This window comes from Gasterosteus aculeatus, chromosome 21, assembly GCF_964276395.1.
Source record: "Gasterosteus aculeatus chromosome 21, fGasAcu3.hap1.1, whole genome shotgun sequence".
NCBI classification, from domain to species: Eukaryota; Metazoa; Chordata; class Actinopteri; order Perciformes; family Gasterosteidae; genus Gasterosteus; species Gasterosteus aculeatus.
In genome coordinates this window covers 13,013,647-13,039,201 of record NC_135708.1, presented here as the reverse complement: position 1 = coordinate 13,039,201, position 25,555 = coordinate 13,013,647, and the positions used below count along the sequence as shown (strand labels likewise).

The 25,555-nt window shown below is 45.4% G+C and overlaps 4 protein-coding genes and 1 long non-coding RNA gene across 5 annotated transcripts in view; 4 read left to right on the top strand and 1 right to left on the bottom strand.

Annotated features, from left to right (window-relative positions):
• The first annotated feature begins 307 nt into the window (after positions 1-307).
• On the top strand, positions 308-2,754 carry msrb2 (methionine sulfoxide reductase B2). The gene is made up of 5 exons (XM_040167921.2): positions 308-506; positions 1,056-1,153; positions 1,459-1,535; positions 1,820-1,967; positions 2,182-2,754. The coding sequence occupies exons 1-5, from the start codon at positions 392-394 to the stop codon at positions 2,323-2,325; spliced, it is 582 nt and encodes a 193-aa protein (XP_040023855.2). The 5' UTR covers positions 308-391; the 3' UTR covers positions 2,326-2,754.
• A 1,249-nt stretch (positions 2,755-4,003) lies between these two features.
• Positions 4,004-7,555, top strand: c8g (complement component 8, gamma polypeptide). Its single transcript, XM_040167708.2, has 7 exons — positions 4,004-4,373; positions 5,287-5,426; positions 5,887-5,957; positions 6,047-6,154; positions 6,299-6,403; positions 6,592-6,627; positions 7,354-7,555. Exons 1-7 carry the CDS (start codon positions 4,191-4,193, stop codon positions 7,371-7,373), a joined length of 663 nt encoding a protein of 220 aa, XP_040023642.2. The 5' UTR covers positions 4,004-4,190; the 3' UTR covers positions 7,374-7,555.
• A 458-nt stretch (positions 7,556-8,013) lies between these two features.
• Positions 8,014-9,898, top strand: ptgdsb.1 (prostaglandin D2 synthase b, tandem duplicate 1). The gene is made up of 6 exons (XM_078095822.1): positions 8,014-8,510; positions 8,768-8,904; positions 8,993-9,072; positions 9,161-9,274; positions 9,360-9,461; positions 9,556-9,898. Exons 1-6 carry the CDS (start codon positions 8,415-8,417, stop codon positions 9,573-9,575), a joined length of 549 nt encoding a protein of 182 aa, XP_077951948.1. The 5' UTR covers positions 8,014-8,414; the 3' UTR covers positions 9,576-9,898.
• Positions 9,899-11,083: 1,185 nt separating this feature from the next.
• The window catches only part of cntnap2a (contactin associated protein 2a), a 241,430-nt gene continuing 226,958 nt past the window's right edge, over positions 11,084-25,555 (bottom strand). Inside the window, exons 23-26 of the mRNA XM_040166691.2 lie at positions 21,235-21,328; positions 14,711-14,995; positions 13,502-13,573; positions 11,084-13,271 (exon numbers count right to left, since the gene is read on the bottom strand). Coding sequence (XP_040022625.2) covers positions 13,072-13,271; positions 13,502-13,573; positions 14,711-14,995; positions 21,235-21,328 — 651 coding nt within the window. The 3' untranslated portion in view covers positions 11,084-13,071. The remainder of the gene's footprint in view (positions 13,272-13,501; positions 13,574-14,710; positions 14,996-21,234; positions 21,329-25,555) is intronic.
• Positions 16,019-19,406, top strand: LOC120811410 (uncharacterized). The gene is made up of 2 exons (XR_013454048.1): positions 16,019-16,156; positions 18,457-19,406. It is a non-coding gene; the product is annotated as an uncharacterized LOC120811410 (long non-coding RNA).

Sequence of the window (25,555 nt, the reverse complement as noted above, 5' to 3'; positions counted from 1 at the left end):
TCTTTACTTTGGTTTTATTTACCACTATACTTTGTTTGGAATGATCTCACTGATCAACACAATATTAGGTAAAATTGTGCAGTATGCATTGTGTTCCGAGGGACATTCTTTGATTTGCGACATTGACCCGAATAGAAATTGACCACTTTCCCCCTTATTCAGCTTTTCTTTCTCCCCAAGCCGTAAAAACTGCTACCCAATTACTTTTGCCCTTTGCGCAAAAAGCCAGCGGCAGCGAGGTTTAAAACCGGCGCACCAAAGCCAGCCAGCGGGCTCGATCAGCCGGGGAGAACCTGCGTGAACTCGCCGCGGCGCAGAGCGCGCGCTCGGCTCTGGCGCTGATAGCGGCGCGCGCGTCTCTATAGGCGCACTCGCCTCGGCAGCAGCGGACATGTCTGGTTTGGTCTCCCGGCTCGCACTGGTTCCTCGGCACGCAGCGGCCAGAGCCGCGGGGCTACCGAGCAGGATCCCGGTATTCATTCGTACTGTGGCCACCACAACTCGAGGTACTGGTTATCTTTTACTTAATCCTGTCTGGTAATTTAAGAAGAGCTGCAAACCCCCCCCCCCCCTCCGACTCCCCCATTCCGCAGGTGCGCCATGCTGCAGGGAACATCAGGTGCACAGGCTCGTGTGCAGAGGGTCCCGCGTGGGTAACGAGAGGCGCGGGTTTGCAGGGGTTAATAATAATATATCAGGGACTGGATGGGATTTGTTTCTTCCGATATTTATTCTATATTTCATTTATTCTAAAAGTTAACATTGGGTTCAATTATAGGACACATATGTTTAGAAATGTTACTCCTTTCAACTTTGAGCAGTGGGTTAATTACAGTATGTACTAAGAAAAAATGAATCGAATTTTGCTGTAGTTTTAAGGGTATGTGGAATAATGTTGCAGAAAGTAGTTGTTTTTCTGTTTGATTTCTTCATGTTTCAATTGGTTTATTCACGTGTTCTTGGGCTTTATTTGATTGACAAGGATGACCTTCAACTAGTTCAATGTGCAATTAAAAACCCCTCCTCTTCTCCCTTGTTACCTCTGCTCCCTGCAGGCCTGCAGTCTCTCACCCGATATAACAAGACTACAGATTGGCAAAAGAAACTGACCCCAGAGCAGTATGTAGTGACCAGAGAGAGAGGGACTGAAGTGGTGAGTATACCGAGACATCAGTACACAGTACGCGAAGCAACACTGCATTCATCCATAGTTAACTGACTTTCTGATATCGGCTCAGTTCTAGGTGGACTCTGCTCTTGTCTCGGGTTCAACCTGCTCACTTACAAACCTGGTGTTTTATGAATTGGAAACTCTCAATTTGAAACACAGGGGATGTGCTAATACAAATAAGGAAGTCTTTATCTTCAGAGACTTTAAGGAGAAAATTTAACTGTTATTCATCTGCTCCTAAGACTGTGTGTGTGTGTGTGTGTGTGTGTGTGTGTGTGTGTTTTCAGCCCTTTAGTGGGATCTACCTTAACCATTCTGAAGTTGGGATGTACCACTGTGTTTGCTGTGAGGCTCCACTTTTTAGGTAACACTTTGGACCTTAGAGTTAATGTGGTAAAATGTGATCACAAGTACATATTTTCTATTGATGACACATTTGTAACTGTTTGATGTACGTCTATGCACCGTCAGGGTTGCTGTTTAATTTCATTCTACTATGTGCAATGACAACAAAGACATTATTGCGTGATTTTTTTTAAAATTTATTTTGACAGCCGTGAGAGAATTTTGGTGTTAAAGGTGTATGCTGTATTATATAGCAATCTGATAGCAGATGCTCAGTGACTAAATGATCCTTCCTGTATTTAGTTCAGAGGCAAAGTACGACTCGGGCACCGGCTGGCCTGCTTTCAAAGAAGCTCACGGGACATGGGAGCGGGATGAAAGCCACGCCTCCATCATTCGTCGCCCTGACAACAGCCTGGGTAGCGCTGGGACAGAGGTTCTTTGTAAAAATGTGAGCTTTGTTTTCTGAGAGCCGGTTCAGCTTTCTTAGAATATCCGCTAGCTTTGCGTAAAGTTGGAAAACAAAATGATGATAGTATAGTTTGAATTATTTAGAGTGTGTGTCATTTAATGCTTTGCATTCAGAGTTTCTATCACAATATTCTTCAAATACCAAACATTGTTTGTATTGTTGGTTAGTGTGTGACTCTCATGTTCTGTTGCAGTGTGATTCCCACCTGGGTCATGTGTTTGATGACGGACCGGACCCGACCGGTCAGCGGTTCTGTATCAACAGCGTGGCCCTCGCGTTTAAACCCAGAGAAAACAACACACCTGACACTGAGGAGCAGGAGAAACACCAGAACTGAAAAGAGAAATACACGTTTCATTTTGAAGTCCTTATAAAGTCCATTTAGGTGGCGAAATGAAGGGTCGCCTGAAGCGCATTCAATGGTTTGGACCTGGACAAATAAGAACAGTCTCCTGTTAAGTAAACGTTGATGTATGCGCTGGAGGAAGGTCTACATACAGAACATGCTTTACATTATTGACACAAACTCAAACTGCAGACCATCAGCTCCTTCAATTGTGATACTTTCCCCCTAAAAAGTTAAAGTTTTGTTGATTATTGTGATTTGGTTTGTGAGTAAATTTATGAATGTCTTAATGTCAGATTCACAAATGGCCTTTTGCAAAGTATTTTTGCGCACGCACAATGATTTTAACTTACAAGGGCTTAGAAATGAAAATCTGTTAATGTATGTATGAAAAATGAATAAAGAAAAAATATAAAAGAATGCGTTAAAAGATTAATGTTATTAGGTGTCTGTTAAATTGTAAGTTATGCAGGGGTGTGCAAAGTATTGTCCTAGGAATTAAAGAGTCAGTCGATCAGCTAGAGGTTCTGGTTGAGATTTATTTTTTACAGGTGAGAGGTTTCGGCCATTATCTCACCTGCCTGCCTCAGAGTCACGGCTAATGACCTGGAATCTGAAGAACTGCGGCGTGTTGACTAGTCACATGGTGTAATGGGGCCGAGAGGGGGGGCTGCACTCGGCCTCGGACTTTTAAACCTCTCGTCTCTGTAGGCGGGAGTACGGGGTTTTCCACGAGTGGGTCTTTGAGGATTCTGAGTTGGGACATGATCTGGCATTTATTTTTTGGGGGGCGGGGGGGCAGGCGGCCGATCAGCTTAGTGCTTCAGAGTGGGCAGAGACACTGAGGCTGGGGATGGTTGCTTAGCAGAAACCCGTCCCTCACCCGAATAGAGAGAGGCGGGATTGTAGTAGCGATGGGAGTAGCAGAGAGAGGGACGGCTTTATAGCCCCCCCCCCTCCCCCCCCTCTGCTGTAATGTTGATTTAAAGTGTTCTCTCTGGTAGAGCTTTGAGATTACCGAGGACAATAACTGAAGAGTCCCACCTCGTCTGGTCGGCTGCCTTTGCCTCCTACACGTTGGCCTGCAGTGGAATAAAAAGGGCGCGAATGAACTGGAAACAAATGGGGAGTAGATGTAGAACCGTGCCGCATAAGTGCTGGCGCGTCTCTACCTTTCGATTGGCCAAAGAGCTTCGGGTCACAATCGGTTCTGAACAGCTGCGAGTCTGTCAGCTCGGCCATGGAGTCCCTTATCACACGCACCCAAGTCTCTGTGAAACACGAAACGGAGGGTGAAGGAAAGGCTCGGTTGTTCCGCCACGTACCCCATATGTCAAATATGTCAAAATACGCTGGGCTTGAATTAATAAAACATCTTTGTCCAAAGAGATTGCGAAACCCAGTTATGACGTTGGTGTTTTTCAGTCTAAGGCGTCATACACAGATTACGTTACGTTATTATCTGTATGGGGAATCATGTATTCTTGGATAAAAAATTGACAATATGTGGATATTTAGTCTATTCTAAGAATATATGGTTAAACCGCAGAGGTCCTTAGATTTCACGGTCGGTATTTAATAAGAATCTAGATGAACACACTGCAGCAGTGCCTCATCTCTGCCAGTAAAAGTTAATGTTTGCCCAAACTGACCATCCTCTCTTTCACACTGTTTGTCCCCCACTTTCTGTCTGTTTATGCATCTCTCCTGCGTCTGTGGAGTTAAACAGATTAGGAACACTTGACTGTGGACAGAGGCGGAGGGGACAGACATGCCAATAGAAAATAGGAAAGAAAAGTTATAATACAGGAACCTGAGAAGTCTTGTAGGAGAAGAGGACCAATTGTTGTGCTAGGATGGCTGGAGTACTGCGTTGTGTGTTGCTAGTGGTGGTGTTCATGTGTGTGTGTCTGTGGGGTTCCACCGACGCTGTGGGGGGGGCTAAGAGTCGACCGCGACCCCAAAGACGACCTCCCAAGAAGCCGAAGGTTGACCCTATTGCGTTGACCCCACCTGCACAGAACGTAGACATACAACAGGTAAAAAACAGGAGGAAGGGTTAGTAAATATACATTGATTATTGTGTGTGTTATTTGTATCTTTGTACCTTTTCATGGTTGTGCATGTCTAAATCAAGCCACGGAACAAGGTAGAGAATCTATACTGCCTAATGGTTTGAAAAACAGCGATCAGTTACAAGTTTATTGACGAAAAGGCTAAAAAAAGATTCTAGAAAAAGCTGCACTGAAAGGTGAGAATGTCTTTTTTGTGTGTGTTGGCGAGCAGCCGCAGCCTGATAGAAAAACTGTCCACCGCGTGACCTTTGCACACTGGCACTTTTATCACCATGTCGCAATAACGCAAACATCAACAACATTTGCCGAGTCATCAGTGCAAACAGAATTAACGAAATAGTAAAAATATAAACTATTGTTACTTTGAGGAAAACATACAATGAGTGAGCTTTAGCGCTTGTATCTGTCCAGAGACTCAAACATGCAACATGGTTATTGATGCAGCGGCCACACTTGTGTAACTGTGTCAATATGGTGGTTTGGGCAATAAGGGGGATTTGAGTGACAAAACGAGAGATCGTCAGGGTTCCGAAGGGAACCCAAAAGCAGACCGGAACCAAAACGATAGGGACAAAAAAGTATTTATTGAGGACTAGAGTGAGGAGGCCGGCTGGTTGAGACAGGAGGGTGGTGGTGAGACGATACCACATGCAGTGAGACCGCGTTGTGGGGGGGGGGGGTTACTTGAGGTGGTAATCCGGCGGGGACTGGATGTCAGGTCCTCCTCTTTATCCTGTAGATGATTACGCTCAGGAGCAGGTGTGTTGGCCCGTGCCGCTGCGGGGGGGTTCACCAAACAATAATTTGTTTAGGTTTACAGTCGGTGTAGTTGCTTTTACCTCGGCCTCTGTTCTGATCCTGCTGCCATGTGGTGCAGATGACAGGAAAATGGTACCTGCTGAACATCGCCTCCAAGTGCTCCTACCTGATGAACCACGGAACCAGGGTGGAGCCCACCGTTATGAACCTCACGCCTTCCTCCGACCGAGCGCTGTCCGTCAGCACCAAGACACGACAGTAAGTAGCAGCATCTACAGCTCACTTTCAGTACCTCGGGTTATCAACAGGGGGGGGAAACATACCACCAATGTCTCTACTTTCTCCATTCCAACCACATGTGTCAAATTAGATGTGTGTATCCTCAAAAACAGGAAGGAGGCCGGACAGTAAAATCCATCGGCTTTCGCTTATCATCTGGAGAAATGTTTGGGTCATCCTGACATGGCATTTGCAGAAAGACAGAATGTACCATTCACATTCTCGAATATAATTAGTGGGTCTTGTTTTTGTAGATATCTTCATGGCCCACGCATACGAAATTCATGTTGTACTTTTCCTTTTTGTCATGATGCCTGAGGCTGAGAAAATGTGTTTAGGTTATGATTCATGTTGTTGTGAAATATCAAATTGGTTGCTTCAATGCCAGTTTTTTTTTGCTTTCTAATGTAATAGCTCCCCTAATCTATTCTGTCCCCAGTAATAACCAGTGTTGGGAGATATTACAGGTCTACAATGAAACACCGACCCCGGGAAAGCTAAAACTTAAAGGTCGGCACCTCCCCCTTTTAACCCTTGATGATAAATCATAGAACGAGCAGCATCCGTTTGGCATTGAATGCTCTCTGTCTTCCCCATAGGAGCTCGCGCTGAGCTAGACACGGACGTGGTCGTCATAGAGACGGACTACCACTCGCACGCGATCATGTACTACCAGAAACGGGGCCAGATCACCATGAAGCTCTACGGTGGGTTCCTCAGCATCGTGGCCCCCGTTTGGTTGGTCGGATGTAAAAACCTGGTGGTAGTCGTGGCGATATTCTAACTCCAGAATGAGACGGCACTGTGTGTTTAGAGGTGTATTAGTGATTGTTTTCGTGCTCTGCCTGCAGGCCGGTCTGTAGACAATCTGTCCGAGCCTATGCTGACTAAGTTTGAGCAACTGGCTGAAAAACAGGGTTTGGGACTGGCATACCTCTTCCCCTTCCCCACCTATAGTAAGTCTGTGTCCACCTGAACAATCAATGACACTATATTCACAAATGCAGTGTTAAATGTACGATGGCCTAAAAAAAGCAAATTGATTTCCATTGCAGTAATGACTGACGTAAAGTATTATGATGCAGCAATACACCTGACTGCTCAGCTGCCTTTAAATAGATCTGTGGAATTGTTTTCTTCACAGGTCACTGTGGTGATGTGGACAAGAACCATGTGATCAGTGAGTTTAATCTGTAATCAAATAATAGATATAATCCTTCGATATAATGAAAAAGTATTTATACAGCCTTTTCCATTCAAAGGTTTCTTTGTAAACTGTTGGAAGCATCAAATGATTTCCTGTTATTAACTGTCAATATAGCTGTCAGGCTCACTGCATAGTATGTGGGTCATTGTACACGGCTGTGATCCATAGTGCTCCACACGATCTCATGCATCTAAACCTGGTTACTCATCATTTCACCTCCACATCTGCTCTTCTGCTGAATAACAAAACATGCATCCTCCTGCTCAGTTTCTGTGAAATATGTGTGGTATGTTGGAATTATTTTCATGGTAAAATTAGGTGTCTAATAAGTAGACAAGTGTATGCACCAATTCCAATGACAGAGATTACAGTACATTTATTTAAATTTCTTAATGAATCAATAAGAAATATGCAGCTGTTGATAAGCTATATTGTGACTAGACTGTTAGAGTGCTTTATTATTTATGTAACATACACAGAGGTAAATAATACTGTTGAAGGGACAGAGAGACAGAGAGAGACAGAGAGATATTCGAATAGCAGCTTAAATTAAGCCGATGACCTACGGAGACTTTCCAAAACAAAGATTCGCTAACGGCAAGCTGTGCTTGGGTCAGTTTCTTGTAACTCTGTAAACAACCTGATTAAAACCGCTGAACAGCCACTGTGTAATTTAACCCGCCACTCTTTGTAATGTAGACTGTGTCCCCACATGCTGAGGAGGCAGAGCGGTCCAACAGACAGATCCAGTCCTGCAGTGTTCCAAAGTTCACATGCAAGAGGAGGATTGTATCATTTAAAAATGTGAACGTCGGCTAAAAAAGAAAGTGGAGAATGCAGCACATGTTGAAACAAAAAATGTTACCAGCTGCAGCTGAATAAAACAAAATGTAGCACAAAATAACGTCTTTTCGTCAAATGTTTTTACTTAAAGCGAAACCCAACGAGGCTTATCTGATCTACACCAGCAGCCTCCCCTATTTTTGTGTGGAGATTTTATTTACAGAGTGTGGGCCTGTGTGCATTGAGGGTGGAGGGGGGCGGGCTAATGTAGCCCAGATGTGGAGGCCAAAAGGGGTTGAGAGAGTTTGGTTACAAAACAAGGTTACCAAATGGGCTCCCGTGTGTTACATATCCAGCTGATTGCATGTCTGTGCTTGTCTTGTTGCCCAAAATGTGAAGAGGAAGCATTCAAATACAGTGGGAAAATTATGTTTAAACAATGTATATTCATCAAATTTGCTATGAACAGCGATGCGATCCAGCAGGTAGGATTTATCACAGAAAGCTGTTTATGCAACAGTTCATTGCACTGGGATGAAACTATGAACACACTGCAAAGATTAATCACACCACCATAAGCAACAGAGCTTTGTATATTTAATTGTTAAGATATTTCCACTTTCAATCATTGCCTCTGTTTTTTTTAATAAAGGCATGCCGAGCATTTGTGATGGAGGAGGGAGAAAGGGGGAGCCGTTAAAAGAACCTTATTATTCACCCACTCTCCCCTTTCTTCCCCTCTCACCTCTCCTCCCCCTCTTCCGTGCACACGTGCCGGTTGTGTAACGGCAGTGATTTGCATTGTTTTTGTAATCCAAAAGCTCGCAGTAGGACGGGGGGGGAGGAGACGGAAAGAGGAGGAGGCGATGGGGAGCAGGACCACGGGCATAAAAGGAGCCTCCGCTTCCCCTCCGCTCCTCACCTCTCGTTGATACTTCGCTGGTCGCTGCAGAAGGACAGAACACAAAGAAGAAGCCATGAGGAACACGCTGCTGAGGATGCTGGCCGCCCTGATGTGTGTGATGGGGGCCTGCGCCCAAGTCTCGCCTGTGGAGGACTTTGACCTGGATAAGGTAGGAAACGGGCACAATTGCTACTACGTCAAGATTATTGCAAATCAAATCAGCCGTAAATAGCTGCAACATTCACTGGGGGAAAAGTAAGGAACGGGGTTTGAGTATCTGTGATTGCTTAAAGTGTTTCCTGGAGTCCCTTAATGGAGCAGGACAGAGAGGTGTTGCATAACACACTATGCTTTGATGGAGCAACTTTTATTGGCCTTCATTACCCCCCCCCCCCCCCCCCCCCATCTGTTTTCTCTTTCCTTTAGATGGCAGGCAAGTGGTTTATTGTTGGCTTTGCCAGTAATGCCCAGTGGTTTGTGAACCACAAGGCCGAGATGAAGATGGGCACCGCTATGGTGGTGCCAACCGCAGGGGACCTGGACCTCTCCTATGCCAACCTGAAGTCAGTGTTTGTGCAACTGTAACCTTTTCGAAATGAAACTATCGAAGACATGGGCAAATAAATGGACCCCCCCCCCTTTTTAATTCAGAGCCGACGGTACCTGCTGGAGAATGACTCACCTGGCAAAGAAAACCGACACCCCCGGGCGCTTCACCTTCCACAGCCAGAGTGAGTGGAGCGCACGCCATCATGCACCGGAGACACCCACACAAGAAGCATTCAGCGGCGTGACCGCTCTGTTTTCTCCTCTCATCAGTTTGGAACAACGACAACGACATGCGGGTGGTCGACGTCGTGTACGACGACTACGCTCTGGTGCACACCATCAAGACGAAAGAAGAGGCGGTCGAGGTCCTGGACAAGCTTTACAGTGAGTCCGGGCGGGCCACACCGCGGCAGTGGGCGGGGCCTCCCCGAGGAGGGGAAGTTTAAAACAACTCTTTGTGTGTTTGAAGGTCGCACTCCTCAGGTCAGTGATGTCCTGCAGCAGAAGTTTACCCAGCTGTGCCTGGACAACGGCATCCTCCCCGACAACATCGCCATCTTGCCTCAGAATGGTATGTGATTAATACACATGCAACGCGACCGACACTTTTGCACGAATGCATTTGAACCGTTTCTGAAAAAGCCTCCTGCTGCGTGTTTTTACAGGTGAGTGTGCCGAGGCCTGAAGAGCGCCCCTGCTGCGCCCACCCTTCGCCCACGGGAATCACATTGTTCCTGCTGGCTGTCATTTTTGCATCATCTCAAAGCTTCACTGGAGACAGTGAAACATTTCAGCATTTCACTTAAATCCCTTCTGCATACCAAAGACCAATTCGGATCATAGCTCAGGCTTCGCTTCCTCGCCCTCGCATTAGCTGTGGCATCAGAGTGGCACTAACGAGAGCTCGTAGTGAAACAAAGGGAAGGAGAGAAACACCACAGAGATATTTCGTACTGTTTTGTGATTTGTTGATATCAACTCAAAATCAATAAAAACATCGAATCCATACTTTAGCGTTCGGTCTGATTCTTTTTTTGATAAATTCTAATCTGTGTGCTTCTAAGGTGAAATGAATGAATCAATGTAAATGACATCAAAGTACACGGTGTGAAATAATTACAAGGGTAGTTTGCGGCAAAAGTGTCTTGGTTCAACCATTTAAATTGATGCACTGAATAGAATTATTCATGATGTAGACGTCTGTTTGACCTACGTCTTCAGATTAACTTCACTCGGCCTGGCCGAAGACAACACGTGACAGAATAAGAAACGTGTGTGTGTGTGTTGATTTAACAATGCGTGAGATTACCAAACATCTCTATGGGGCTCTGAGTCTACAGGGGCACCTCAGTCATTACCGGACTCAGTTTAGGGTGATCAAGTTGCATTGTGGGTAATGTAGGCGCCACATACACATGCTTACCTTCTGCTCAGTTCCTCGTTGGACATTTGAATGCTTTTATGAGGCGTAATTTCTATTTTTCTTTTATAATATTTGTATGTGTTCATACTAATTCTATAAAGCCGATCCAATTGGTCTTATTTTATAGAGTGATATAAAGTGTTATTTCTGTCTTCTCTCAATTCCTGCTGATTTGGTTGTGATCTGCTTCAAGTCGTCTTACAAGGATAACCAAAGTGTTGCCTTTCACCAAATGCAGTTTTTCTTAAATCACGCTGAAGGAAGCTGCACCACCCGACCACAAGGGAGAGCAGACTGATCACAGTCTGCGCTCCCTGTATGGGACACACGGAGGGCAGACATGAAGTCTGTTCTATTGATTAGAATCTGTGTTTAGTTGCGATTCATTCTGACTCAGCGTTCTTCATTCTCTCACTCCACCCTGGTTCATTACTGTCCTGCCTTTCCTGTCTCATGCGTAAAAAATCTCTCCGTCCAGGCGGATAACGTACATCCCCTGACCTCTGCAAAATACAAGACCTTGCTGATACATTTTCATATTCAAAATTAAAATGTTTGTATCGATGGGATTTGCCTGCTCGGCCTTTAAAGTGAATTATTTATTTCATCAGCGTACTCCTTGACCATCCTTTCCTTTTCATGGCATTTTCACATGTCTGTACTAGACGTGTCCCCAGAGGAAGGAATGTCTGGTGTAACGTATGCTTCATAATACTGTCTAAAGACACCCATATGTCAACATGAAGACGACTCATAGAACACGACTGATGTTATAGATCAAACACTCTTTAATAATGAACTCAATAGAACTGAAAGCAAAACATATGTCTGTTGGAGATGAAAATCCATTATCAACGTTATGTTCAAACCACATATCAGGGGTGCGTCTGTGTGCGCTTATGTATGTTCTGAGTAATATAATTATAAAAAAAAAGGGGAGTAAAAGTACAGCCTTCACAGACGGCGACGCGTGGACGGAGAAAGTCTTTGAGGCCGCGCTGGAAGGCCGCGCTGAGTTCACCAGCCGCCCTAAAGTCTCTGAGAGTGAGATCTGCTGCTTGAACTCAACCGCGAGGCGACGGTGACGGACGAAACGCGACGTGGAAGGGACGTGGAGCAAGCTAATTCACGACAAAACAACAAAGTTGGCAGCTGCATTGAACGGTAACACATAGTTGGGTAAATGCTACGGAGAGGTAACCACACACGACAGGAACAACATGGTTAAACGTGTACGTTGTGCATCTTGCATGTTCGAACAACAGTGGCACCGTTGGAGAAAAGCGCCTTCCGATGCCGACAAAAGCAGCCGCCTCCTCATTCTGGACTCGTTGCTCTTGTGATGGAACAAACGACCTTGACTCGCTCTATTGTGTCTGCGGTGTGTGTGTGCGTCACGGAGAGGTTGTGTGTACTTCTTGTATCTTCTGCTGCTGCATAGGAACCCACACAGCCGGGCTTCGGAAAGCTTTCAGAGCAATCAGCTGGATTTTTTCAAGTATTCTGAATTCCAAATCTAGCGTTGATTGAGCACCGCTACCTTCAGGATACATGTAGAGGCCCAAAGACTCGGATTAATGAGAATTCATGCAGCAGCAGCAAGTTATTCAAGTAAATTCAAGGTGCAATGGCTCAACACGTCGAAGGCACAGTGGATTAAAAAGCCAATTCTCATTTTAACCTTTTCAAGTCTTTCTTTTTAATTTGTGCTGCTTTCAAGCACTGAATGCATGACGTCTGGAGCCTCAGCAGGGCTCATTAAGTGTGTTTCATATGGCACCCCTTCTTTCCAACACACCAACTTCTATTCATCGGACCAACACACACGCACACACACAGATGCATGAACACACGGCAAACATACGTCAGTCTAATGTCATTGAATAAACTCCTAATTTAAGCCAGTAACTGACATAAGACTCAAGTGTTTTGGCAAAGAACAAACGGACTGCTGAAGGAAAGGATCGCGGTTCGACGCGTCCAAAATGAAAAGAAAGCTGCCGTGCTTATGGAGTGTTATGATATCCCGCCATACTCTAAGAAAAAAAAAAACCTCCTCTGCTCTTCCTCGGAAAGAAATGTGACCCGTACAATCGAATGTCATGAGATTTAAACGTAAAACTCTATAGTCAAATCATATATAATATAATGGACGGACAGATGATATTATTGTAATATAGATCTATGTTATGGACTCTGAATAAATCTTTTAAGAGAAAGAAAGAAAACACAAAATATTATATTTACACAGTGAGTTTTGGCATCCATATTCAACTCTGTATTACCACAATATGAGTGGCATGTCATTCGACGGATATGAGCGGGACAGACTTGTAAAGAAAAGAAAAATTAAGTTTGGCATTTTGATTTGATCATTTTTGATATAAGATTTTTGTTAAAAAATTAAATGAAAATGAAAAACAGAGACTGGAAATAAATCTGTGCTATCACACAACCCAGTGAGTATAATTATTTGTCATAAACAGTATTTAAAGGACTCTTGAAAACTCCCAAGCACAATACAAAGAAGGACAAGCCGGTTGGTATTTACATGAGTCTCTCAGGGCTGCGCTCCCCTTCTCTTTCTAATACTCTGAATATATAAAAAAAACAACCAATAAACGAAATATATTTCTGTACACGTCTCCCGCACAGCCGCGCCCTCTCCAGGAGATTATTGTCCTACTGAATTCCCTCCCCGCCATCGTTCCTGTGATCGGTCGTTTGATTCGACCCCCCCCCCTTTCTCTGCGGCACGTTAGATGAACCACTCCTTCTTCGACTCGTCGATGGTCTCTGGGTTGTCGGTGCCGATGATGGCCGTGTCCGCCGACTCGCCGGCCTGCTCGCGGCCGCCCTTGGCCTCGTTGGTGTGGTAGGTGCCTTTGTGACGGAACATGTAGCGGATCAGGAACACCAGAGTGCACAAGATGGTGAAGATCACGACGGCGATGATGCCTGCGGGGGAGGGAGGGGGGGGCACACAGGGGACGTCATTCGCATTTCCAACCAGCGCCACTACTGGGCTCCGACCAACTGGGCGATTCGGAGCAGAGCAGGAAACGATTAGTTGATTAATTGATTGGTCGGTTGACGGAAAGTAATTCGAGTGGAAACACAACATTTATTTTTGAGTTTCTAAACAGACAAAAAAAGGCGCTTAAATGCATCTAAAGGAGACTCCTTACCGCCAATGATGGCCGAGTCTCTGTTGACTCCATCAGGAATCACTCGCTCCTCATTGATGGGAAGCTCGGCATCTGAGCGCAGCAAGAAGAAGAAGGTCCAATTCAAACCGCACATTCATACACAGAGCGACTGAGAGAAAACGGGACGACCCCATATGGGGCCCAAACAAGCCAGAACCAGGTCAGAACCACCACCAGAATATTGATATATATTTTCAACATATAAACTGATTGTTACACATTACAGCACTTACAGGGGTTCCCCTTCACCCCTACAGACATAACTTGTATAAATATAGAAAGTAGTTCCAGAATTATTACACTTTTTATCATGGATGTGCCATTTTCGAAGCAGAGGCCTAAAAAGAGGCTAATGCATTCCTGCAACATGCAGTCATGCTCGCAGCGACCCAAAAATAAAATAATAATAACATGTGATTCTATCATGCTCATAACTATAACAACATAATGTGCTGTGGTCAGTTTTCACTACATCACTGGAACAGCTTATTGTTATTTCATGTATTTTATTACAGATCCATGACAGCGAGGGGTTAAATGAAAGTTGATGCTTTTGCCTTTTTGCTGGCAGCGGCGGAGGACGTGGATGGTGGCCGTTATAAGGAAAGGGAATCCCTCCATTAAGGAGCATGCATGAAAACGTGTAAAGTAATGGATAGAGCTGAAGACATGAATAACCAAGCCTTATTGCACACGGCAACCTGCATATACACTCAACGCCTTCACCCTGCAATCAGCCGTCAGCTATTTCTGCTGCAGACTGCACTCTCCTCCAGGGAAGTAAAGCGCGTGAGTAAGATGGAGAAGAGGAGGCTGGAAAAATCGAGTGAAAACGTCGAGCGGCAGAGAGGAGGAGAGCGATGACGCTCATTATAGCCTCTCAGCTGCTAGGATGTATTGGGTGATAACGAGGAAGGCGAGCAGGGAGAACCGGTGATATAAAAATGTATAAAGGAAAAATGAAGAGTGAGGAGGATGTGATCTGTGAAAAAAATGAGGAGACGGACAATAATCATGACGCATTTAAGGAGGTCTGGATGAATAATGGATTATAACTATCAATAGAAAACCAAACAGCGATCCTTTCGGGATGATGGAGAGCTGACTAATCCACAGGTTACATCGATTGCTCAATTCTGAAGGGACTGACAGCACCAGCTGGTGTTTTTTTTTTGGTGTGAACCTCACCCGTGTTGTCCAGATGCCAGGGATCCGTCGCAGCAGACATCGGTGGGATGGTGAGAGGCGACGACCCGCAGTTGGACTCCACCAGTTTGCCCTGGTAAGACACCGGCGAGGCGGCAGCAGGCGGCCTGTCCGGCTGGCCGGCTATCGGTGTCGCCTGGTTCCGCGCGGCGGCTCTCAGTGCGGTCTTGAGGGGCGCGACGCCGTTGAACTGTACCCGCGAAAGACACCCGATGAAGCCTGGGGTGTTGTAACGCTTGATGAGGTCGGGGTCTATGTGTCCAGTTTCTGTACGGAGACACAGATGAGATAGATAGTAAACAACAGGTTTGAATCTACAGGCGAAGAGGAGGAAGAGGAGAAAAAAGCAGAGGACGAACCTACAGATAATCACCTCTAGTGATGAATTAGGAGGGACGTCCTTGAATTAACACCCCCATCACTCTCACAGTCTCTCTCTGTGTCTAAATAGCATTCTTGTATTGACAGGCTGGTAGCAAAGCATATGGACTTATATGTATCTCAAGCAGAAAGCATCAACGCCAGTTTCAGCCTCCATGGCTGAGGAAGAGGAAAGCAAGATTAGCCTTTAAAAACATAATTTCTTACAAGGTACTTGTTCTGGTTTTCAAAACAAATTCATGCATGCCTTCTCAAATGAATCGATTTGTGCACTTTTACGTCTGCGCCACAGTCCGCTTCTCTCTCTCTCTCTCTCTTTCCTTTGACTTTCATCTCTCTCTATTCAAAGAGAACTACTTCACACACGGACCAGCTGGCCCACAGAGCTCAGTCCAGCGAGTGTTTCATCATCGTTCAATCTGTGGGCTCTGTAGGTTAAATAGGTCGCATATTCCCCAAACACCGACTGCTGTCTGGAGCTGAAAAGTGTTTAGTTTAGTTAGTTCTCAGAGTGGATTTGGTCCGCAGGGCACCCGTTAACATCATTTAAGTGATAAAACACCCTGAGCATCATTCATTGCTTGTGTGATGCAGCCTCAAGCGAACGGCGACGTCAATCGTCAAAAACGCTTCTGATGTCATTGAATGAATACAAAAGATTCTCATTGCACACAAACCGCGCACTCAGACACACACATTAGTGCAGAGAAGATAAGAGCGAGGAGGAACGGCAGCGAACCAGACAACATTAAAAAGACTTAAGACGCTGCCTGAAAACAAACATGCTCAGACTCATTGCGCTGATTTCAAAACAGTTTAACACTTTTTGTATTTGTCCACGTGAACCCTGGCTGTGTGTGCACGTTAACATTCACGACTCCTCTGCTGCTGCGCGACTGAACCACACCCAGTGGGAACTGCTGTTTGCACAATGCTGCAGCAGAAGATGAACACGGGACTAACAAGAGTCCTGCCGTGTGTGTACGTGCGCGTGTGTTTATTTACTGAAGTCAGTTGATTGGGGTTCTGGGTATCTGGATATGGCTGGTAATGTAATTTCCTCTCTTTATTCCATTTTGATGGGTCCAATACCAGTGTGTGTGTTTGCGTGTGTATGCGTGCTATTGATTGTGCCGCCCGGAACAGAGCTCAGCACTCGCACAGCTCGGCGCCTCTCGTCCGACATGCCGGTACGGAGACAAACGTTATCCGCTATCAATCGCTTCACACCTTGTGAGCGCTGTGGGTGGTGTGTGATGTGTGTACATATATGTAGTATGAATTTGCATTTACATGCGTCGGCGCGTGGGGAGACAGAGACACAAATAAGTGCCTTACCATAAGCACAGGGAGCAGAATGCTGGTATGAATAAGTCCCCCCCCCTCGTATGCCTGAACATGTGTTGATCACTGCGGAGGCCTGCGTGTGAATACTAATAGGCGTATCGAGGGCTGCTTAGCATACAATGCCGCTGAGTAAATAGCCAAAAACGCTGCCCCGGTTTCAGATTCTTTGTGGCCGGCGATTTTTTCACGAGCAGCTGTTCTTCACAAAGCAGCATGTCTACGTTTGAAATAACACAATGTTGCCCATGAACACCGCACGTTTAACATGAACTGCTTCGTTGGTTTTATCAGCATCCGATCCATCTGGTACTAATGGATGAATTGCATTTCTATTACACACACGGTGGAGTTGTGATTATTCACATATTACATACTGGATGTAGAGGAGTAAAATGAATAGCTATTTAAATGAAATGGAGCCGCTAACAGTGGCCTGTGAACTTACAGAAAGGCAACACTTCTCTAACGCAGTCTCACTGAGTCACTGCTATGATGTCATCTAAAGCAAGTCCCCACTGAAACAAGCACTCAAACTTCCACTAATCAGGATTCAAATAGAAATGGAAAAGAAGCATCACGTTGATTACAACCAGGTCCTACAATGTGTCATACCACACGCCGCATCCACCGCAAAACCGCCACACCCACCCCGACACCGTCACCAACACCAACACGGTCGGCGTGTTGATCAGAGAAATGCAGCCTCACTCGGGCGGCCAGTGACATCGCGTGAATAATTCAAAAGCTGAGGCAGCAAATAAAGACAGTAGTGAGGACGACATGAGGATGGAGGATGCGAGACCTGCAGAACTAGCGATGGGCGGAGGAGGAGAAGGGGAATAGACTGGTGAGTGTGTGTGTCTGCGTGAGTGTGTGAAAAGAATAGAGTGGGAAAGAAATGGGGTGACAAGCTGGGGGCGCTCAAAAGGAAGGGGGGGGGAGCAGAGTAGAGAAGATCAAACCCAGTTGCCATGGTTACAAATGGAAGCTGATGTGGAGGGGAGAGACCGAAAAAAAAGGAAAGGGAAAAGAATATTAATGGGAATCCACCCACCACACCCTTTGTAAAGTCAAATATGTAATATGTAAAAATGCAGGCCTGCCGTAGCTGAGAGACAGAGGGTGAGGGAGAGAGCCAGACAGAAATATTTAAAAAGTGAGGCAAAGCTGTAGAAATGCATCGTTGACCGGGAAAAATACAATAAAAAAAACAACAACAACTAAGACGTCTATTTGCATTATCTTTTACAAAAACGTTGAGCACAACTTTGTTCTTCCTCCATAAACTACGACCGCCATTGGGAGGACATGGTGATGAACTGCAGTGAACACAGGCCCGTATGATGAGCAGGTGGGGTGTGCGGAGGAGTGAGGAATCCAGGAGGTGGAGGTGAAGAGGAGGATGAGATAAGAGCTGCGGTAGATGGACATTGTGTGGAAATCACACCTGGGGTTGCGACGCCCTTCTGAACACACACACACACACACACACACAAGGAAACACACAGGTGTATTCAGCAAGGCCTCCTCTAGCTTCCTCCTCCACCAGGATGTCAGCTGGCACAAACGGCACGCCAAGAAACACAGACATAGCAGAGATTGTACGGCTCCTTTTGAACCAGGACGTGCACACCAATGCTTCAGGTGGGAGGATTCCCTATAAAATCATAGAGCATCACACGTTTGCCATAACGGCAATCTCCAGGTTGTTACGGGGTGAATTAGATACGCCTTCAGAGTGACAGAAACAATGAACTACTCATGCACAATGAACCCACACGAATGAAGGTGCACAGGTACGAATGCAGACACATGCATGCGACTATAATTACCTGGAGTTTGCGTCAGTGTCTGTGCACAGTACGTGAGACAAAACCAGCGCCCTCTTCTCTTCTGGCACTCGCTCTCCCTCAGTGTGCTATGTGGATCTCTTGTAACGGTGCCCCATTGGTGTCTCTCTCTCTCTCTCTCTCTGTCTGTCTCTCGCTCGCTCACTGCAGTGCGGTCCCACCCCCACTCGTCCACAGCAGCTGGAGAAAACCCGGATCCCGGAGCCGCGCTGCCACGGATCAGGACTCCCCGGCATTAAGGTGCAACTGGTGGCGATCGCCAGGGACGATGACATCATGCTGTGCTCCTGACACCCCCACGCTGCGATTATAGTATATATTAATTCAGCGACCACAGGTGCGTCTATCCTGAGCGCACGGCCCACACCGAGGTTAAAGAGATTATACAGCCAGGAGAGGCCCTCTGTGGTATCGGACTCATCCAACAAAAGGCTTCATATCTGCGCTTCAATCACTGTCCAAAGGTCACAAAGCATAAAGGGGTTGAAGCGGTTGCTTCCTGGATGGGAGGAAACTGGTAGGACTTCATCAGGGGGAAGCGTTGTCAACCATTCAGCAGTGAGTGGAGCACATTTGATTGGCGCTTGATAACAAAATCGATGGGTTCTCAAACAAAAGAAACATCCCAACCCATCAAGAGCCCAATGAAAGGATTTACCTCTCTGCTGAAATGCCCTCATTAACAGGTAAAGTGGTATCGGAAGGTCTGTGGTTTTTAAAAACAATTAAGGTCAAAGGTGTGCTGACCTCCCACTTCATGTATCTTATTTCAAACAAGGGCTTGTTCATGAAGTCTCTGTATGAATGTAGGAAGTTGTATGAAGTTCTCAAAAGTGTTTATAAAGACTTCTTTCATTATATATATGTTTATTTGAAGAATATATGTATAGTTTTCACCAATGAAAAACAATATTGACGTTAATCTATACATTAAAAACTCCTATTTACAAATGAGCCATCTATAGGCTCCACACATGCACACACATGTATAATTTAACTAAAAGAAAAGGCGCAGGAAAAGCACATGAAACATTTGAAAAAAGTTCTTGATGGAAGTGTTAGGCATTATGTGAGAATAAGAATAAAGCTTTTACATCTGGGAATAAAACAGTTAAAAGTGTCGTATGTGATGGAGGCGACACGTCTTGGCCTACAGAGGTCATCTGAGGCGGACTCTGGGTTCAACATAGTAGCAAGTCCTGAAAATATTCCATTACTCTGGGGTTGTTAACGCTATATTAATGATACCTCTATTCTTTAACATCTGGCTTGCTTTATTTCCACCATCATTATTGCAGCCGGCTGATCTCATCCCACAATCCTGTGAGGAAATACCGGAGATGTCGCTGTGATCAGAGTGTGCGTGTGTTTGTGCTGGACCAGACACAGAGCCTCTGTGTCTTAGATGCAGAGAATCCGATCGGCCAGCTGTCTGACAGCCTGTCTTGTCTTTGTGGTCCCAACACTGAAGTGGAGCAGATCTGATGAGATGCTGCTTTTGTTCCGTTTCCTTTCTCTCTCCGGCTTTCTCATCCCGGAGTTCTCCTCGTCCGTCTGTTTTGCTCTTTCTTTCTTGATTCAATTACCTCCTCCTTTCATTCTGTGTATTTTTGCGTGTATTATTTTGCTTGATGGCTGGCGAGAGACTCGTGGTAACATCTCACAGCGGTTGTGTCTGTTGATTCGACAGTGTGGGGCCGTGACTTTCTCCTGCACGTCCTTAAAGCGTCTGCGCACCGTTAGTTTGCTCATAATGGACGGCTGTGCTACGTGTTTGCGCATGCTAGTTCACGTGTGTGTGTGTGTGTGCACGCGTGGTGTTGTATTCCCACTGGTTCAGGTGGTGTGTGCTGCAGGTCGACCGTTCTGGCTGGTAAGTGAAGTCAGCCGTTGAGGTGGAGGACCAAAGAGAGACAGAAGTCGGGGAAGAAGTGAAGGCAGAAGAAGAACGGGGCAGAATAGACTCCAGCAAGTTGCAGCGAGGCACGAGTAATGATCCAATGATCCAATCTCCCATCAGAGGAACATTATGCGTAACTAAAGAAGCTAATGCCACAGGGCATAAGCCACCGAAGCTAAACATGCAACTATGCTCTCTACGCTTATTGTGGTTGAAGTTTAAAATGTTTGGACGCATGATTTAGTTTGACCAATGGTCTTTGCCAGGTCAATGGGAAAGAAATAAACAAATTATATTTTAATCAATTAATATAATATTAATATATACTATAATATATAAAGTATATATTAATATTAATAATTAACATTTACATCAATGGGGAAATCAAGCTAAAAAAAGATGGCGATTATTATGTACTTTCATCTCAACTGGTCGAGCACAGTCCAAAGCTAGGTAGAGATGTATGTTGTGGTCAAACAGATTTTACGACTTTATAAACCACATATGTTGCCAATGAATACAAAGACTAGATGCACCAACATCCCCATTTAGTCCTCTAGCAGCATCTAGTGGACATATGAGTAATTACAGCCTCTTTTATTATTAATTTATATTCTAGCTATTCTTGGGTTTGAATTGGTATACAATTACGGGAATAAAATATAATCAACTTCATAAGCAGCATAAGCAGTTGAAAAATGACAATAGGTATCTAGAAATGACAACTGCTCAACAACAAGAGACCGCCGTGGCTTCCTTTATCGAGTTGAACCCAATTGCATAAGCTGGGGATCAAAGCAAGGTCAATCCACATTCCACAGGAAAATCCATTTATCTGAATTATTGTTAGCACCGCTGTGGCTGTACACTCACCCACAATTAAAACGATTACCACGAACAAGCGTTTTGAGAGGGGCTTCTGTATCACGACTGACGTTGAGGATAAAGCAATACAATCATCAGCAGTGTGGTAAAAGCACGGCGCCCAGTGCCAAGGTGTTTGAAGCGCTTTATTCAAGCGGACTCACCGAAGACTTTCCCCAAAAACAGCGTCTTCACCAGGCTGAACTGTGTGTCCGACTCGTCTGGCAGCGTGTAGCTGACTGCAGGGTAATGATCCAGCTGAAAACAGTGAGAGACAGAGGGAGTTTAAAAAAAGGTACAAATACTAATCACAGCCTTTTAAAAAGACACCCAAATAAGCAATGTGATGAAGAAGAGATGGAAACTGTCTCCACAGCCGAGCACACAACCAAGACTCCAGCGCATCACCAGAAACTAGGCCTCTGTTGTGAGATGTGAGAGCGTGATGGAGGGCGGGGAACAACTTTAATATCACCGCGGCGTAATGAACTGAAGTTTCTAATTAGCTTGACGGGTGCTATTGATGAGAATAATTCCAGCTCCTGCAAATTGGTTTCTGTTTCGAGTGCCCCAGCAATGCAAAGGTCTTCCTTCCTTCCTCCCTCGCGTTTGCTCACAGGAGAACTGTATCTCCGCACACGCACACGTCTGCAGGAATCACCCCGAGGGCCCAGCCAGGGGACGGCCGGCTGGCTGGAAACAATGACTTTTGTTACTGTGTGTTTTACTGGACTTTTGTTCCCGCTGAACAGCTGTCAGAGATGCTAGATGCTTTTGTGTCTCTTTATACATACACACACGTGCGCACACACACACACACACACACACACACACACACCTAGCATTTCCTAATTTGATTTTTTCCCGAACGCGTAGGTCTCAGTGGAGCATTGTGTGGGTTTTATTCTCCCCGGTGACTGCAGGGCGGGATAATGGGCTACAATTAAATTGTGTTGAGGTTATTTACTTTTATCTGAGAAAACAAATTGGCTGCACAGTCTGGAGGGGGTTATGGGGGGGGAGGTCTGAGTCTCAGAACCCCACAAAAAGGTCCACAGAGGAAGAAAGCCAGAGATGAAACCTAACTGCAATTATTAGGATCCTTTTACGCTGCTTCATTCAGGCAAGACAGTTTTCTCCTTTAAGTGCCGTTGGTGCCTCTTGGCTTACAAGGCTTCCGTAAGGAATGCAATCAGGGATCAGACAAATAGAGAATTAACAATGGCTCAAGTCTTTTTCCCCCTAACAAAGTGCTCAGAAGGAATCTAATTTAGCCAATGTGCTGTATGCAGTCAAACCACTTCACAGCAGAGCTTTTCATGGCAGCTTTTTTTCCTTAATCATACTAGAGAGGTGAAAAAGGAACCGTAGCAGATTAAACAGAGAGGCCAAGTGTTTTTTTGTTGTTGTTTTACTTTAAGTTTGACTTCATTAATAACTGAAGAAACTGAATTGACAGGAGAGGACAGGAGAGGAGGAGTAAGGAGAGGAGAGGACAGGAGATTAGATGTTTGCTGCCTGAAGGGACTCCTCACTTTCATCCTCACAGTGGGTGAGAGGTCGGGGGAGAGTGAGAGAGAGAGAGAGATGGGAACTCGTTTGGACGCTGCCCTGAAACGCCGTTGACAGCGAGCCGACCAGACGAGACCTCGCCCAACATGCATAGGAACCTCAACACTTGCTTCACTGCGTGACGTGCGCCTGTGTGTACATTTCACTCACATCCACGCAGTGAAACGAGCCTCGGTACTGTTTGATAACCTCAACGCATCAAAGCCATCTTTGCTATCCGTTTTATTCCGTCTGTCCTGGCATTCCTTCGTTTTCTCTCGGTCTCCATTCTTCTTCTGCTGTCTGTTTTCACACAGATTCCCATTACCGCGCTTTGTCTTCCCGCTTATTCTCTGCTGTGTGTTGAAACTAAACGGTTGCTTTGCCAAAAAGCCCCGATTGGAGAGGAGAGACCTTCGTAGCCTCGGGTGAAGCCTCCACTCACTTTCAGTTTTTTCTCTTTTTTTTTTACCATGGAAATAGAGTTTGATCTACTGGAGGGCCCACCAGCACAACTGACTTCTATGGCATCTGACTCAATCTCTGCCTCTTACTCATGCTCTTAAATCTCAGATCAAAGCAGCTGTAACGAGGCCTCAGACGAGCTTGTAAGCGAAATAATAATTGGTTGGTTGGATTTCAAATGCTCGTGGCTTTTTCTAACAAATTTGGCATTTTAACCGTCAATGCATAATGCAATAATATGTGATCCAATTTCAACCCCAGTAATTAGCCAGTCTACATTCCAGCCCACAGTAATTCAGTTTGAACATTCACATGCAGCGGTTCAGCGTGTTTGATGGGCCCACAAAATGCTGTTAATGGGTGACGTTTCAAAGTTGATAAAGCCAATTTGTGAGCAAACAACCGCCTCTTTGCACATCCAAGGCACCGCTCGGACCGCACGTTAGCGCCTTGACTGATCCGATCACCAGGGAACCGCTCTAAGGGGAAATGTGAAGGCACCCAGAGCCCATTGAGGACGCGTTAAAAGATCCCGAAAGCTGAGACCACAGTCTGCCTGCAAGGAGCCACGATGCTTGAGCGCAGGAATGTATCCAGAGCCACATCCGAGCAGATATTTGATTGCATGCTGGGAAAATAGCCCGTGCGGACGCGTTGACCAAAAAGCAATCGCAGAACCACCGGCTATCGTGGGAAAAGATTTAGATTGTTATAAAATGAGCTTGTGAACTGGTTACGGTCGTAACTGCTCCTGCTTCCTGGTGTTTGACGATCAACATCTTTTCTCCTTAATGTTATAGATTTAAGAATTGAATCTAGTTTTGGGGGAATTGCTAACACACAATTTAAAAAAAAACTAAACAAATATCTCACATCTTTTGCCTGAGCAACTTCATTCCTAACTATAAATGACACTCCTAATGTATGTTATGTTGTTTAGTGTTTTTGTTGTCTTTGCTGTCCTCCTGAGCAGAACTAGGTCTTGTTCCTCGCAGCTCACTGATGTGACCGTGAGAATGAACTGTAACTAAAAGCCCTCGTGGTGCGAGGAGGTAGAAGGCAGAGGAGGAATGGTGGGACAGAAGGAAAGAAGTGCGAGAGTCGGATGAATTAGAATAAATAATAATTCATCGAGACGTGTCGCAGTAAGTCTTCTTAGCTGTTGACCGGACAAGATCTCACTCGTTTTGGTATGCGTGTCGACATCTGTTTACCCGTGGATATTAAGGGCATGTTTGTACCTTGAGCCGAGCCCAGAGGCAGAAAGGCAACATGAAAGTTTTACTCATCAAAGCTATCTTCGTTAGCGAACCTTCTGGCTTTAAACCCTTATCTCTAAACCTAATCTCTCGTTTCTCTCCTTGTTTAAATAGCGACGCTATCGTTTAAAAAAAAAAAAGATGAAATGGATTGTTGTTTCGAGCAGCCTATGGCCGGGGGGGGGCGGCGCACGTGGATTGGTAAACCGAGGGTATGCGATGGATCCTCGACATTTCAGTCACGCATTGGGATGTAGTCAATATCTCAACCAAGCAGGCAACCGTCAACCGGTGGAAGACGCGGTGTGCATGCATGTATGCGTCTGTGATAAGAAGATGAGCGCTCTGTTGCTCCTATCACTCTCCGTGCCAGTAGAAAAGGGGATGTGTTACAGGTCGAAGCGCTCCCACTCGGGGGGAGGAGGGGAGGGGGGTCAGCAGCTGCAGGATTTGATTTGCTCCGAAAATGAGGACGATTTCCAAGGGATTTTTTTTTTCCAGTTTTCAATTTTCTTGCTGACACGATTGTCCGCCGTGGTCGGCGGATGCCGCTGATGAGATTTTAGTGCGGCTAGGGTCGAGGCTTTCAATGCAATGACAGGACACAGACTCATGCAGAGGAGGAGAGGTAATGATTATTGGTTGGCAAAGTGTACTGTGATGTGCTGGGGAAAGAGGTGATGACGACCTCGTGGACGGAGAGTAATCTGTGAGGAAAAACATGGTTGAAACAAAATGCGATTCTCTAAGCAGGATCATTAAATCCGTAGAGAATAAACAGTGCAGAATGAAAGGAAATAGCTGGGATATCAGTAAGAGCAAGGTTATACAGAAATATTTACACAACGTTCTCACGCGTAATCTGCTCGGGTTAATGCAATGCCTCCTTCTTGCCACTAAAGGGTAGATTGTGAGCATGTAATATTTGTGTACTGTATGAAATGGTTCAAGTGTAGATCAATAATGCCACGATACACAATGTGCAAACATTCACTCACATCGCCCGGTCTACAGGAGGCCATACATACACAAGCTCTCCATGAAACTAGTCTTTACAAGTCGCTGCTCTCCATTGAGTCCTCCTTAAACTGCAGCCTGGAGCAAATTGGAGCATTTTAGGACAGAACAATCTCTTAATAGTTTATCTGAATTCTCACTCAGTCCTTGACAGCTACTGACTGAGGCTTGGCTGTATTGATCCCCACTAAGC

Bases quoted from the DNA above. Each gene is read 5' to 3' on its own strand.
- msrb2 (XM_040167921.2), top strand. From the start codon at position 392: ATGTCTGGTTTGGTCTCCCGGCTCGCACTGGTTCCTCGGCACGCAGCG. The intron at 507-1,055 runs GTACTGGTTATC...TGCTCCCTGCAG, and splicing joins TGTGGCCACCACAACTCGAG to GCCTGCAGTCTCTCACCCGA. The intron at 1,968-2,181 runs GTGAGCTTTGTT...GTTCTGTTGCAG, and splicing joins CAGAGGTTCTTTGTAAAAAT to TGTGATTCCCACCTGGGTCA.
- c8g (XM_040167708.2), top strand. From the start codon at position 4,191: ATGGCTGGAGTACTGCGTTGTGTGTTGCTAGTGGTGGTGTTCATGTGT. The intron at 6,155-6,298 runs GTGGGTTCCTCA...CTCTGCCTGCAG, and splicing joins GATCACCATGAAGCTCTACG to GCCGGTCTGTAGACAATCTG. The intron at 6,628-7,353 runs GTGAGTTTAATC...TTTGTAATGTAG, and splicing joins GGACAAGAACCATGTGATCA to ACTGTGTCCCCACATGCTGA.
- ptgdsb.1 (XM_078095822.1), top strand. From the start codon at position 8,415: ATGAGGAACACGCTGCTGAGGATGCTGGCCGCCCTGATGTGTGTGATG. The intron at 9,275-9,359 runs GTGAGTCCGGGC...GTGTGTTTGAAG, and splicing joins GGTCCTGGACAAGCTTTACA to GTCGCACTCCTCAGGTCAGT. The intron at 9,462-9,555 runs GTATGTGATTAA...GTGTTTTTACAG, and splicing joins CGCCATCTTGCCTCAGAATG to GTGAGTGTGCCGAGGCCTGA.